The sequence below is a fragment of the Bufo gargarizans genome, chromosome 6 (assembly GCF_014858855.1).
Source record: "Bufo gargarizans isolate SCDJY-AF-19 chromosome 6, ASM1485885v1, whole genome shotgun sequence".
In the NCBI taxonomy this organism is placed as follows: Eukaryota; Metazoa; Chordata; class Amphibia; order Anura; family Bufonidae; genus Bufo; species Bufo gargarizans.
In genome coordinates this window covers 26,723,742-26,739,704 of record NC_058085.1, presented here as the reverse complement: position 1 = coordinate 26,739,704, position 15,963 = coordinate 26,723,742, and the positions used below count along the sequence as shown (strand labels likewise).

General features: G+C 43.2%; 1 protein-coding gene across 1 annotated transcript in view; it reads right to left on the bottom strand.

Annotated features, from left to right (window-relative positions):
- The window catches only part of LOC122940418 (oocyte zinc finger protein XlCOF22-like), a 29,790-nt gene extending 13,988 nt beyond the window's left edge, over positions 1–15,802 (bottom strand). The window contains exons 1-3 of the mRNA XM_044297090.1: positions 15,747–15,802; positions 15,569–15,663; positions 11,638–11,740 (exon numbers count right to left, since the gene is read on the bottom strand). Of these exons, the coding sequence (XP_044153025.1) occupies positions 11,638–11,740; positions 15,569–15,663; positions 15,747–15,780 (232 nt within the window). The 5' untranslated portion in view covers positions 15,781–15,802. The remainder of the gene's footprint in view (positions 1–11,637; positions 11,741–15,568; positions 15,664–15,746) is intronic.
- Between the last annotated feature and the right edge of the window lie 161 nt (positions 15,803–15,963).

Here is a 15,963-nt window from a genome sequence, read left to right as displayed (position 1 = left end):
GATGCACCCTTACAGTAGAAAATCCCAAGAAGTGACCCCATTTTGGAAACTAGGGGATAAGGTGCCAGTTTTATTAGTACTATTTTTGGGTACATATGATTTTTTTGATCATTCATTATAACACTTTATGGGGCAAGGTGACCAAAAAATTGGTTGTTTTAGCACAGTTTCTATTTATTTATTTTTACAGCGTTCACCTGAGGGGTTCAGTCAAGTGACATTTTTATAGAGCAGATTGTTACGGACGTGACGATACCTAATATGTATACTTTTTCTCATTTATTAAAGTTTTACGCAATAATAGCATTTTTGAAACAAAAAAATTATGTTTTAATGTGTCCATGTTCTGAGAGCTATAGTTTTTTAATTTTTTGAGAGATTTTCTTATGTAGGGGCTCATTTTTTGCGGGATGAGGTGACGGTTTTATTGGTACCATTTTGTGGGACATACGCGTTTTTGATCACTTGGTGTTGCACCTTTTGTGATGCAAGGTGACAAAAATTGCTCATTTTGACACAGTTTTTTTTTTTTTTTTTTACGGTGTTCATCTGAGGGGTTAGCTCAAGTGATATTTTTATAGAGCTGGTTTTTATGGACGCGGCAATACCAAATATGTCTATTTTATTTTATTTTTTTTATTCCTTACTTGGGGACCATTTTTTTTTTTTACATGTGAAACCTTTTTTTATTTTATTTTTTCAACCCTTTATTTTTTTTTATTTTATTTTACACTTTTCGTCCCCCATAAGGTCATACAAGACCTCTGGGGGACATTTGCTTCACTTTTTCTTTTTTTTTTTCACTGTTGATTTTTTCACATTTGCTTCACTTTTTCTTTTTTTTTTTCACTGTTGATTTCTCCTGTAACTGGGGCTGACATAGTAGCCCCAGTTACAGAAGAAATGCACCCCCCAGAGAGGCTGTACAGCGCAATACAGCGCTGTACAGCCTCAGTGCAGGGCTGATCGAGGTCTCTGAAAGACCTCACACAGCTCCTGCACTCTCCGGTCCCGGCGGTCACATGACCGCCGGGCCGGAACAGGAAGCGCACAGTGCTTCCTGCTCTGCATACACAGCGCTCGGTGAGCGCTGTGTCTGCAGCGATCCGGAAGGCAGGGACACCTGGGAACTGTCCCTGCCTTATCTCTGGGTTGCCCTGCTGTCACTGACAGCGGGCAACCCGATCAGCAGCTGCACGATTAGCGTGCAGCTGCTGTTTCTGAAAGGACGTTTTAAAACGTGCTTTCAGAAATAGAGGTCCACCCATAGGACGTTTATATCCTATGGGCGGACGGAAAGTGGTTAACATATATATACAAACCGTATTCCCAAAAAGTTGGGACACTATACAAATAGTGAATAAAAACTGAATGCAATGATGTTGAGGTGCCAACTTCTAATATTTTATTCAGAATAGAACATAAATCACCGAACAAAAAGTTTAAACTGAGAAAATGTACAATTTTAAGGGAAAAATATGTTGAATCAGAATTTCATGGTGTCAACAAATCCCCAAAAAGTTGGGACAAGGCCATTTTCACCACTGTGTGGCATCTCCCCTTCTTCTTACAACACTCAACAGACGTCTGGGGACCGAGGAGACCAGTTTCTCAAGTTTAGAAATTGGAATGCTCTCCCATTCTTGTCTAATAAAGGCCTCTAACTGTTCAATCGTCTCGGGCCTTCTTTGTTGCACCTTCCTCTTTATGATGCGCCAAATGTTCTCTATAGGTGAAAGATCTGGACTGCAGACTGGCCATTTCAGTACCCGGATCCTTCTCCTACGCAGCCATGATGTTGTGATTGATGCAGAATGTGGTCTGGCATTATCTTGTTGAAAAATGCAGGGTCTTCCCTGAAAGAGATGACGTCTGGATGGGAGCATATGTTGTTCTAGAACCTGAATATATTTTTCTGCATTGATGGTGCCTTTCCAGACATGCAAGCTGCCCATGCCACACGCACTCATGCAACCCCATACCATCAGAGATGCAGGCTTCTGAACTGAGCGTTGATAACAACTTGGGTTGTCCTTGTCCTCTTTGGTCCGGATGACATGGCGTCCCAGATTTCCAAAAAGAACTTTGAATCATGACTCGTCTGACCACAGAACAGTCTTCCATTTTTCCACACTCCATTTTAAATGATCCCTGGCCCAGTGAAAACGCCTGAGCTTGTGGATCTTTCTTAGAAATGGCTTCTTCTTTGCACTGTAGAGTTTCAGCTGGCTACGGCGGATGGCACGGTGGCTTGTGTTCACTGACAATGGTTTCTGGAAGTATTCCTGAGCCCATTCTGTGATTTCCTTTACAGTAGCATTCCTGTTTGTGGTGCAGTGTCGTTTAAGGGCCCGGAGATCACGGGCATCCAGTATGGTTTTACGGCCTTGTCCCTTACGCACAGAGATTGTTCCAGATTCTCTGAATCTTCGGATGATGTTATGCACAGTTGATGATGATAGATGCAAAGTCTTTGCAATTTTTCGCTGGGTAACACCTTTCTGATATTGCTCCACTATCTTTCTGCGCAACATTGTGGGAATTGGTGATCCTCTACCCATCTTGGCTTCTGAGAGACACTGCCACTCTGAGAAGCTCTTTTTATACCCAATCATGTTGCCAATTGACCTAATTAGTGTTAATTGGTCTTGCAGCTCTTCGTTATGCTCAAATTTACCTTTTCCAGCCTCTTACTGCTACTTGTCCCAACTTTTTGGGGATTTGTTGACACCGTGAAAATTTGAATCAACGTATTTTTCCTTTAAAATGATACATTTACTCGGATTTAACGTTTGATCTGTCATCTACGTTCTATTACAAATAAAATATTGTCATTTGCCATCTCCACATCATTGCATTCAGTTTTTATTCACAATTTGTTTAGTATCCCAACTTTTTGTATATAGTTTTCCTCGATACATAATCACTACTCTTAGTTTATACTGTTCTTTACATATATCTCCTAACATGTTTTTATAAAAACATAGACCTTAATACAGAACGATTATGTCACCAGCTGCAGTGCAATTGAGATTGCTGATGCGTTCCAGGGTGAAACGCAAACCGGAAGTAGTTTATGTCACTCTGGCCTTTCTAATCTAGAATGTATATAGCAAAAATATAAAGAGACTTCCGGCCACAAGATTCTAAATCTAAAACATAACATACCCTATGTAACCATACAAGATACAAAAGAGAATGCAAGCAATTGATTTTTTTCTCTCTAGCCGAGTTAGTCTGATGTCGAATGGGGAGAGCGTCACTTCCGGTGCGTTTCATGCTGGAGTGCAAACCGGAAGTGACGTTCTGACGCCAGCTCCTAGCCACTCAAGATCAAGACTCAGCAATCTAACAAATGCTGTAGGTATTAGCAGTTTAGATTCGATTTTTTTTAGCCCCAATAAAGAAGCGCATTTCAAATTGTACTGGAATCACAATGATGTATATTCTAACCATTAAGCTTTATTCTGCAACTATTAACTTGTATTCTGTGACTCTCATGGAACATTGTCTTCATGTAAGAGGAGACGTCACTTCCGGTGCGTTCCACGCTGGAACGCAAACCAGGAGTGACGTTTTCCACCGTTTTAGGCGCCCTTTCTGCAAACATTTTATGTATTTATACCCCTCAAAAGATGTATGATGTCATATGCTCCTGATGAAGGGGTCTCTTATACCCTGAAACGCGTAGAGCAAGATACCTTCACCCCACCCTGTGGTTCAAATAAAGACGATTGACAAGAGGCTCGACTGGACTGCTGTCATTCCGTGAGATCCTATAGGTGACCCAGGCGCAGGAGGTGATCCGGTGGGTGTTTTGAGTTTATCCCATCCGATACCTCCTGGGTGAAGCGAGTTAAAATAAAAATTGGTTTTATTTTATTTTTATTCATAATATGACATCATTTGATTAATTGCTAATTGAGTCTTTTAACATATGTGCTTTTAATAACTCACTAAACTTGAATTTTAATAACTTATCAAAAAAGTTATATTACATTTTATCACACATTTCTTATCCGAGGGATGGTGGCGCCTCTCAAAGGGGTGAAATTTTTTACTTTTTTTTTATCTCTTGTGCCTATATCCTATCCATTAGGGGACCCCGCTGATGTTTTTTTTTTCCCCTTTGGCAGCCTAATATCCCTCTAACACCAAAAATACGGAAATACATAACTTTTGCCTTGGCTAATAATTTCACAGGTCCCTCCTCTGGAGCCCTACTGGATACTATAGAACTTCCTCTGGGGAAGAATAGAGATTAACCCCCCCTTCCTTTTTTATCTCCTTTACCCTATTTCCATCAGGCCCATAGAAGTGAATGGGAATGGTGGCCAGTCATGCGCAGTGCACTCCCATTCACTTCTATGGGGAGAGCGCTTGATGGTGGCCGGACCAGAGTCCTCCAGCCACCACTTTGGCCCGCTCTGTTCTGGGACCCGCACCTAGCAGACAATGGGGGCATATCCTAGTGATATGCCCCTATTGTCTCAGATGAGTCAACCCCTTTAAGTGCGTGCGATTCATATATACTGTACACACTATCCAAAGATTATGAAAAGTCACTAGAGAGGAACCAATTTCTTGAAATACATTTCAGGTGTAATTCTGAAGAATCAGTCAGAAGAGGGAACAAATACATTTGACCAGGGGCGTCGCTAGGTTAAAACATTCGGGGCCTGGGCCCCGAATGTTTTGCCCCATGCCCCGAATGTCCTGCCTGCCTGCTAGATACAACTGTATTGCCGTACACAGAACGTCAATACAATTGAATCTAATACACTGGGAAGAGCTGAAGGACCTGTGGTGACATCACAGGTCATGTGATCAGCAAAACTGGCTGTGATAGGATGACCTGGATGATGTCACCATCATGTGACCAGTGCAGGATTGGACCGGAGTGAAGAGGAGAAGGAGCCTAATGGTGATGTCTGTACATGAGAAAAGGTAAGTGAAGGGAGAGGCAGAGCAATGCTGGGAGTTGTAGTTATTTAACTGGGATATATGTTAGGGCTGAAGGGAGGGATGTTATTGACATGGAACTGTGTGGTTGAGGTGGCTGGGGGAGGGAGTGATGTTATTTACATGGGACTGTATGTTGAAAGTGGATGGTGGGGGGGGAATGATGTTTATGTACATGGGACTTAATGTTTAGGCTACGTTCACACTTGCGTTTGGGGATATGCTTGTGAGATCCGTTTCAAATCTCTCACAAGCAGCCCCAAATGCATCAGTTTAACCCCAATGCATTCTGAATGGATGCGGATCCATTCAGAATGCATTTGTTCGGCTCCGTACGGCCCCCCATTCTGTTTTGGAGGCGGACCCCAAAATGCTGTAAGCAGCGTTTTTGTGTCCGCATGGCCTTGCGGAGCCAACCGGATCCGTCCTGACTTACAATGTAAGTCAATGGGGACGGATCCCTTTGCATTGACACAAAATGGTGCAATTGTAAACGGATCCGTCCCCCATTGACTTTCCATGTAAGTCAGGACGGATCCGTATTGGGACTTAGAAATTCAAATCTAATACAAACGAATTGGTCCTGAACGGATGCATTCGTTATATTATCGCGTGTGAACGTAGCCTTAGGGGGTGAGGTTTACATGGGATTGTGCGTTGGAGGCGGCTGGCGAGGAGGTGATGTTATTTACATGGGACTGTATGGTGGAGTGAGGACTATAACTGCAGGGGGCACTGCAGATCCAGGGGACATTATAGGTGGTCTTATTACTACTGGGGGCTCTATAGGAGGGTCTTATAGATCCGCCTTATTTCTACTAAGCGCACTATGGGGGCCTTATTACTACTGAGGGGTTTGTAGAGAGCTTTATTACCACTGAGGGAACAATAGAGGGCCTTATACTGGCTGGGGACTCTGTGAGGGTATTATTAATATGGGAGGGCTCTTCTAATAATGGGGGCATTGTTGAGGAGCATTATCACGGTTGGGGCAGTGTTACTAATGAGGGCATTCTAGAAGGGAATTACTATTGGTGGGACTATGAGGAGCACTATTACTATGGGGGGCAGTAATGTTTCTTCAGGATAGTATTTGAGGGTATTGGGGGGCAGGGGCGTAACTAAAGGCTCATGGGCCCCGATGCAAGAGTTCAGCTTGGGCCCCCCTTCCCTCAGTGCTTTGCGTGTCTCCTTGTGCGGCACAAGTTTCTTTGGGCCCCTTCAGGCTCCTGGGCCCGGTAGCGACTGCTATCTCTGCACCCCCTATAGCTACACCGCTGGGGGGGCACAGCAAGCAGCAGGATAACACTGTGGGGACTCCAGTTGGGGGATAATGATAGAATGTAAGGAAGCTAAGATGTCTGTGTGTCACACTCTGCAGAGACGAGGCGGCTGAGAGAAGTTGTCCAGACCGAGTGGAGAAGATGATGAGAGAGAAGATCTACAGAGAAGATGATGACAGAGAGGAGACGTCACCTGGAGGCCCTGGATGTGACAGGTAAGTGCTGCTGTATAGCAAGTACAGCAAAGTGTGTGTGTGGGGGGGGGGGGGGCAACATATTTATAGGGGCTTGTGCCCCGGATCTTTTGAGACCCTAGCAACGCCCCTGCATTTGACCCTGTTCCCATTGGCCTGATAATCTGTGTATGACTCTCAGGCAGATCTATTCCTTGGCATCAGCTGGAGGTGTGTGATGATGCCACCTGCCACACTGAATACCCTGCATTGGAGGCTGGACAAGACAGTACACATATCAAACTGGGCCAGTTCCAGCCAGTGTTACAATCTCGCTCCCAGAAGTCTATGGAGTCAGGGGACAGGATATGAGCTTTTGCTGATATGCGTCAGGTTGTCACAGCATAAAAAAAAAACATCCATAACATTAAGAAAACTAAATTGGCTGCTGCTGTGGCTTCTCAGACTTATTGTAGGGGTAGCACCAACAGAGAGGGTGTGAGGTCTCTGCCTCAGCCAGGTTGAAGATGGGACTCCTGGACAGAAATCCAGATGACAGGCATCAGTAAAACATTCTCCCCTTTTTGCTTGGATTGCAATTATCTAAAAGTATGACTATCCAGTAGTCAACTTGCTTGATGCTAACCACATGCTTGCCAGCATGCCTGTGGACCCAGTTCTTTAAGACCCCACTGCAATGGTTAGTCATGGCCAATGTCATCATCGTCATCATTATCATCAGCATATCTATCATACAGAGCGCCAACCTTCCCTAGCTGTGCCTGGGAAAACTCCATGTCCCCCTGCACCACAAACTTCTCCTCCTCCACATCCTCTTTTATGACTTCGTCCGTTCAGGTTCCTATCAGTCAGAGGATCCCCAGGAAGCTGTGGAGGTTGTTGTTCTTCCGCTAGTCCTTGTTGCATCAGCATGAGCATTTGTTCAAATATAAATATCCGGGTGATGCCATGTTAATGCTTGTCCCTACTCTGGTGGCCTCTTCGAAGGAGGTTGAGTATGCTACACATGTCCCTGATGAGCTGCCACTGCCTGCGCTCAAAATAACATACAGACGTGGACAAAATTGTTGGTACCCTTTGGTCAATGAAAGAAAAAGTCACAATGGTCACAGAAATAACTTTAATCTGACAAAAGTAATAATAAATTAAAATTCTATAAATGTTAACCAATGAAAGTCAGACATTGTTTTTCAACCATGCTTCAACAGAATTATGTAAAAAAATAAACTCATGAAACAGGCATGGACAAAAATGATGGTACCCCTAACTTAATATTTTGTTGCGCAACCTTTTGAGGCAATCACTGCAATCAAACGCTTCCTGTAACTGTCAATGAGACATCTGCACCTCTCAGCAGGTATTTTGGCCCACTCCTCATGAGCAAACTGCTCCAGTTGTGTCCGGTTTGAAGGGTGCCTTTTCCAGACTGCATGTTTCAGCTCCTTCCAAAGATGCTCAATAGGATTGAGGTCAGGGCTCATAGAAGGCCACTTTAGAATAGTCCAATTTTTTCCTCTTAGCCATTCTTGGGTGTTTTTAGCGGTGTGTTTTGGGTCATTGTCCTGTTGCAAGACCCATGACCTGCGACTGAGACCAAGCTTTCTGACACTGGCTAGTACATTTCTCTCTAGAATTCCTTGATAGTCTTGAGATTTCATTGTACCCTGCACAGATTCAAGACACCCTGTGCCAGACGCAGCAAAGCAGCCCCAGAACATAACAGAGCCTCCTCCATGTTTCACAGTAGGGACAGTGTTCTTTTCTTGATATGCTTCATTTTTTCGTCTGTGAACATACAGCTGATGTGCCTTGGCAAAAACTTCGATTTTTGTCTCATCTGTCCACAGGACATTCTCCCAGAAGCTTTGTGGCTTGTCAACATGTAGTTTGGCATATTCCAGTCTTGCTTTTTTATGATTCGTTTTCAACAATGGTGTCCTCCTTGGTCGTCTCCCATGTAGTCCACTTTGGCTCAAACAACGACGGATGGTGCGATCTGACACTGATGTTCCTTGAGCATGAAGTTCACCTTGAATCTCTTTAGAAGTCTTTCTAGGCTCTTTTGTTACCATTCGGATTATCCGTCTCTTAGATTTGTCATCAATTTTCCTCCTGCGGCCACGTCCAGGGAGGTTGGCTACAGTCCCATGGATCTTAAACTTATGAATAATATGTGCAACTGTACTCACAGGAACATCTAGTTGCTTGGAGATGGTCTTATAGCCTTTACCTTTAACATGCTTGTCTATAATTTTCTTTCTGATCTCTTGAGACAGCTCTTTCCTTTGCTTCCTCTGGTCCATGTCGAGTGTGGTACACACCATATCACCAAACAACACAGTGATTACCTGGAGCCATATATATAGGCCCAATGGCTGATTACAAGGTTGTAGACACCTGTGATGCTAATTAGTGGACACACCTTGAATTAACATGTCCCTTTGGTCACATTATGTTCTGTGTTTTCTAGGGGTACCATCATTTTTGTCCATGCCTGTTTCATGAGTTTATTTTTTTACATAATTCTGTTGAAGCATGGTTGAAAAACAATGTCTGACTTTCATTGGTTAACATTTATAGAATTTTAATTTATTATTACTTTTGTCAGATTAAAGTTATTTCTGTGACCATTGTGACTTTTTCTTTCATTGACCAAAGGGTACCAACAATTTTGTCCACGTCTGTATGTTCTCTGCTGTGGTGGTCTCATGCATCATGTAAATCCTTAATCTCTTTACGCTGCTCATAGCAACGCTTCAGCATATGTAAGGTGGAATTCAAATTGTACAAAGGCAGACCATTTTGTCACTTCAAGTTCAGAAGGGCCTTTTTTTAGCCACATAAGAATGGCTGGACAGTCCCCTGGACATGACCAACACCATTTGCAAGCCACGTTATTTAAAAAAAAATTGATGCACCATAAATTTATGATGTGTGCCTTCACAAATGAAGTGGAGCTACAATGTTCCTGCCATTGTCACCAACCACGTTGTCCAGTTGTAGATGTAGGAGAGATATCCATAAGGAAACTTGCTGCTTGATTCACATTACCATCTGATTTATGTAGCTTCTCTCGCCCAAGCTCATCAGCTTTAAGACAACATGGCAATGCTTCAGTTTTCACACCTAAAATGAGGTAGAAGAAGTGGAAGCAACAAAGTGCTCTGTTTTTGTTGGGGATAGGAGGATGTCCATTGAGGAGGACATGGATTAACACCTGGTGTCCAAGCAATTGCAAGCTGCAGCATGGTGGCCAAGACCATACAGTGGTTTAAGAAGACAGGTTCCACTCTCACACTCTCTCATACTGGCCACTCGAAGTTAAACACGGCACCTCATGGCAAAGAAATCTCTGAGGATCTGAAAAAAATAATTATTGGTCTACTTAAAGATGGCCTAGGCCATAAAAAGATTGCCAAAACCCTGAAACTGAGCTGCAGCACGTTGGCCAAGACCATACACTGGTTTAAGAAGACGGGTTCTACTCAGAACAGGCCTCGTCATGGTCGACCAAAGAAGTTGAGTGCACATGCTCATTGTCATATCCAGAGGTTGTCTTTTAAAAATAGACGTATGTTGTCATGGAGGAGTGGAAGAGGATTCAGGTGGCAACCTGTGAAGCTCTAGTGAACTCCATGCCCAAGAGAGTTAAGGCTGTGCTGGAAAATAATGGTGGCCACACAAAATATTGACACTTTTGGAACAATTTCGCCATTTTCACTTAGGGGTGTAATCACTTTTGTTGCCAGCAATTTAGACATTAGTAACTGTGTGTTGAGTTATTTTGAGGGCACACCAAATTTACACCATTATGCAAGCTGTACACAGACTACATTACATTATATCAAAGTGTCAGATCTTCAGGGTTGTCCCATGAAAAGACAGAATAAAATATTTACAAAAATGTGAGTGGTGGACTGACTTTTGTGAGATACTGTAGGAAGCAGCAACAGATCTTGATGACTTGCTTGCCCAAATGCATTCAGCATGGCAGAACATTCCTCAGACAATCATTAGTAACCTCATTGGTAGGATGCCAAGGTGTGTAAGTGAATGTATTTAGGCACGTGGCTCTCATACTCAATACTGAAGAAAGCGAGATGTTTTGCATATTTTGTTTCTGTTTTTATCATTTGCAAATCATTAAAGGGGTTCTCCAAGATTTTCCTCAGCATAGGTCATCAATATGAGATCAGCAGAGGTTCAGTCCCTGCACCCCCACCAATCAGCTGTCTGAGGAAGCCTCAGTGCTCACCGGAGCTCCAGTTAATACAAAGCCTCCTCACAGCTTACCAAGCACAGCGCCGTCTGTTGAATAGTAGCTGTGCTTGGCATTGCAGCTCATACCCATTCACTCGAATGGGACTAATCTGTCAAGAGCCAAGAGCTTCACACAGGTGAGCTAGAGACGGACGTTTCGCGCTTGGTCAGGCTACTGCGTCAGAGCGCAGCTGCTTCTTAAGCGATGGAGTCGATGCATTACCTGTGTGACCAGTGACGCTGCCACGATGCTTCCCAAGAAAACCCATAAAGACAAGGTAAACAGAAAACATAGCAAATGTAAAAGCGGCATTGCAGAAACACTCTTAAAGGTACATACTTAGGTCAATTCTATCATTGAGGCCCAATTTGTCCGCCGCTTGGGTATGGAGGATCCACCTCGCTTCCCGTTGTAAGAGGACCCGGTGTCTATCACCCCCCTGCGGCGGTGATTGTACCACCTCTAATCCTGAAAAAAGACAAATAGCTAACATCCCCTCCATGTGCCTTTCAAAAGTGCTCTATCACCTTGGGGCAACCTACACCAGAGGTTATGGAGTTGACATGTTCTCTTATGCGCTCATATAAGCATTCGATTGTTTTGCCGATATAAAATCAGCCACACTTGCTGCTTAAAGAGCGCGCAGAGCACTGTATCCTCTCCATACATCTGACCGACAAGGCTGCCTGGAGTTGAATCTGCCTCAGATCTGATATTAATGACTTCTCCTGAGGATGGACTATATACATCATATATATACTGTATAACCTATAACGCTGTCACATTTCCATCCATATTTAATTAGAATTTTAGCTGAATCGGTGAATATAACAACGGATAGAAGACAGATCCTAAAAATGTAACATAAAATTGTATCATCCAGTGAAGGAGTACAATATTAGAGACCTCTCTGCGTTACTTAGTGGTCACTACTCACCTGGACGGTTATCTGTAGGAATGTCCTCTGTACTCTGCTCATCACCCCTCACATATGTCTCTGTAGGATTAATATTGTTCAGATCTTCACCCGGATTCACAAGCTGTAAAAGAAATATTGTAGAAGTCATCAGACGGTTGGAGAAGTCGTGTGGAAGGTTTTATACGACCTGAAAAGACGACCAAAAATGACCGGACAGCAGGACTTATCTGACCCAAATATCTGCAGGTCTCCTGTATAAATCCAATCTGATTGCTTCATTATTCCAACCAGTTTACAATGCAGGGAGAGTAGCCCTTATATTCCATCCCTAACATTACATTGTGTGTATATAACATTACATTGGTTGTGCACCTGTTGCCCTTGCTGGCCACCCCAGGACTGTGAAGCCGGTAAGCCAAAGTTCTTTCGGTCCATGGCTTGTTTACCTCCTAGGAATGGGCATAATCATCTGCTCTGCTGCAGCCAATGACTGGATTCAGGGGTAACATGTCCACAAGAAACACATCACCACTAAAGCCAGTCATTGGCTGCAGTAAAGCAGGTGACCATGCCTGTGCTGGCGAGGGAGCAAACACCATTTACTGGAAGATGGGCATACAGGAGCTGGCACACATAACCGGAGCTGAGGGTAGCAGGTACGTATGACTCTTTCCATAGTAGAGGCTGCGGACACATGTGAAAAGTTACTTATTCCTGAACAAACCCTTTAATGATGTCTTCCAGTTCTGTCTAGAAGTTTTGGGATGACTGCAGGCATCAAGATACTGTACCGTAGTAAAAGGGACAGGGAAGAACACAGGAGAGGTGAGAACTGATTATCTATCACCACTGGAACACCCTGCTTATCACTGTATATAGTATAAGGGACAGGAGAGGTGAGAACTGATTATCTATTATATTACCACTAAAACACCCATCATTGTTTACTACAAAAGGACAGGGGAGAACAGATTATCTCTGTCTATAGTATAAGGACACAGTGGTGTAACTAGAGTTGTAAGGGCCCCAGGGCAAACTTTGGATAGGGCCCCCACTCTTCCCATTATATGTCTGAATGGGTTGTAGTACACTGCCGCTGATCACTACACAAACCTGCAGCGTCTAAACCCCTATAGCTATAAACAGCCTGTAAGGCCCCCTACAGTGTCCTAGTAGTTAAATGTCCCCAGAAATAATAATGTCCTGGTTGTCTTACCAGTATTAAAGAGGACCTGACATGTTTTAATAGCTTCATGCATTCCCCATGTTATAGCAATTCTGGGGAATCTATTCCTATGGCTCTGAGTTGTGTCATTCCTTTATTATTCCTGCTAGACGTTATGAATGAATTGGTATTAGCCTTCAGTAAGGGTACAGAGGGGTGTACCTGCACAGTCTGGAAATGGCAGCACTGATTGGATAGAGTCAGTCTGTGCAGGTACACCCCCCAACTGGTTACCACCCCTCTGTACCCTTACTGCAGACGGCAAGCAATTCATTCATAACATAGTAGAAATAATAAAGAAATGACACATCATAAAGCCATAAGGTCTTTCGTTTAGTACTCTCCCATTTTCCAGACAGATTATTGTGAGGCCTATAAATGAAAAGTCAGGGATTTGGTACAGACAGAATATTAACTGGTACTAGCAAAATTGCAAGTGTGTTTTAATTTAAAGACAGAGGCACAATTATAGCTTAATTAAACTTTTTTTTCACTTAGATGGACTCTGTAAGGGCATAATTATAACTTTTCTTTTTTGTACAGCGTTTCTTTCTCAAAACCTCAAGTTGCTACATAGGCTTATTGCCAGCACAGCACCCCAAATAGCATTCTGCTGCTATGCTGAGCAATTGCACATTATGGGAAGGGCCTTATATTCATGTAACTCACTAATGTACTTCATTCACCAGTTCTGTTCTCTTCCCTGCGTAAATCCTGCACAAACATCATGTGGTCCAGTCCTTAAACTTGTCATCCACTGCCCATTTTGGTGGCTCTACCATGGAGCGCTTGTCCCCGCTATGGTCACATGTTTCCAGTTCCATGTGGTCACATGGTATAGATACAGTTGAAGCAGTTCAGGAATACCATGTGACCACATAGAACTGTAAACATGTGACCGTAGCGGTAGAGGGGGATCTCGACGAAAAATGAATGAGAGGATTGATAACAAAAAAAAATAGTCCCTGTACAGGGTCACCCTTATTGAGATAAAACACAACTTTTACCATTTATGCTAAAAGGAAATACAAGTGTGATCCATTAAACTATGGGGGTCCCGCTGTCACTATTATGTTATGGTGTACAGATCACGTCTATCATCTGATAGGATATTGCAGTGAGGTGTTGGCTCAAACTGCACTTGAAATTCTGGTGAGGGGTTGATCCACAAGTATTTTAGGTATCTAGATTACCCAATATGTCCCAGGTCTAGTGGTCTCTATGTGGTCTGGCTACAGGTTACCTACTGGATTCTTCCAAAATAGCAGAGGAGCACTCGATTTTGTGAATACTCGCTTTAGTGAGCAGTCATACATAGGTGAGAAGAGTGACCATTCCTGAGGTCTCCCCTTACTCCTTTCTCACAGCCCTAAGCGGGGGAAGGAGAGAGAAGTAGGTACGTTCAGATCATACATACATGCTCCTATTAGAACCTAGGTGTGGAGAAAGATCTCCTCCACTACTGGGGTCTTACTGAATCTGATTAGTTTAGACTTGCTTTGCTCATGTTTATTCTGAAGATAATCATTTCAGGGAATTGTCATTTAAATATATGATTCCCCAGTTTATTGGATAATGTAGAGATGATATCTTCAGCAGCATGATATGTTTAGGGACATACAGAAGACAAGGCGGAGTAGCTGGTGGGGAGGGAGCTCTCCAGAGGGATCTGATAAATGATGCTGTAATCTTGTAGATCACAGGATGTCAGCCACACAGGAGAGAGACAGCAAGCCTCAGACTGGAGGTCAGACTAGAGATCACATGACCAGGTGTCCATAATCAAAGGTTCAAAATGTATGGAGGCATCTGAGCAACAAGAAAATTGCTGGTGAGTTGACATAATTTGCGCTGATGAAAATAATCCTATATAGCTTTTCCAATGGTTCCCTGGTCCTGGGGGGCTTCACTATTGGCTGGGAAAAAAGGCAGGTGCAGGGTTATAATAAAATGTAGCAGGTCCTTGAGCTTCCCCTTAGCACAACCCAAACTCCCCTGATGAAGCCAGGACACTGGTGAAACATGTAGGGAGAGTTTGCTCATTGGACATCTTTTTTAGGCAGGGAACCACTATTCTACCTCTGGCACAGGATGGTGCTTGCTAACAAACAGACCTACAGAATCTACCTCCTGATGGAAGTGTGTGTGTGGGCAACTTTAGAAAACTGCTGGTGAGTTAGAATTATAGCTGCTGATGAAAATAATCCTACATAGCTTTTACAATAATCAACTGACAATATTATATTATACTCTATGCAAGTAAGAAGGGTGACTTGTATCTAGATGTGCTAGAATGAAATCATTGATATGGCCTTGGTACTGCCACCCTAGACTACAAAACCCTTAAAGATAATGATGCAGTTATCTCCTGATTTTCATGTTTAAGCTGACAATCCGAGCACAACTATAGTTGACTATTTGTAGTATTGTATGGTCCCGCCGAAGACCTCTCAAAAAACTGTTGTGCCACTATTGTGCAACCACAAAAGATCTGCAGCAGTCCACAGAGGAAGCCATCTTAAAAGACTGTACAGGCAGAAAATTGGGAGAAGAACCAGACAACATGTAACGTCTATGGTCAGCTGTAATCCTGCCATCTCCACCTTTCTCATTACACAAGGAAAAAACATATAATACTGGTGGATAAAACAAGACTCAACACAAGATCTTCACAGCCTTCTACAGATCATAGGGAATATTTCACGAGACCGTATCTCCATCTACCTGATCATCCTGTGGGACATTATGATGCTCTTCTGAACCTTTCTGTGGAAGAAGAGGACTGGGACATCTCTCCGATGTTCTTCTCTTCTTCTTTACTGTAGGAAATACATCCAGGGACTGAATTCATTTCTTACATACAAATAACGAGAGGACATGTGTATTTAGTCATGTCTATTACCTGGTGATGTGAGAGGCCGGTGATCCTCCATCATGACGTCCTTGTACTGTTCTTTGTGTTCTTCTAAATACTCCCACTCCTCCATGGAGAAATAGACTGTGACATCCTGACACCTTATAGGAACCTGACAACACAATGATACAGTCATCACCCAGATCCCTTCATAGCGTTCCTGTATAATGTCCCAGCATTCCCAGCAGTGTCACCTCTCCAGTCA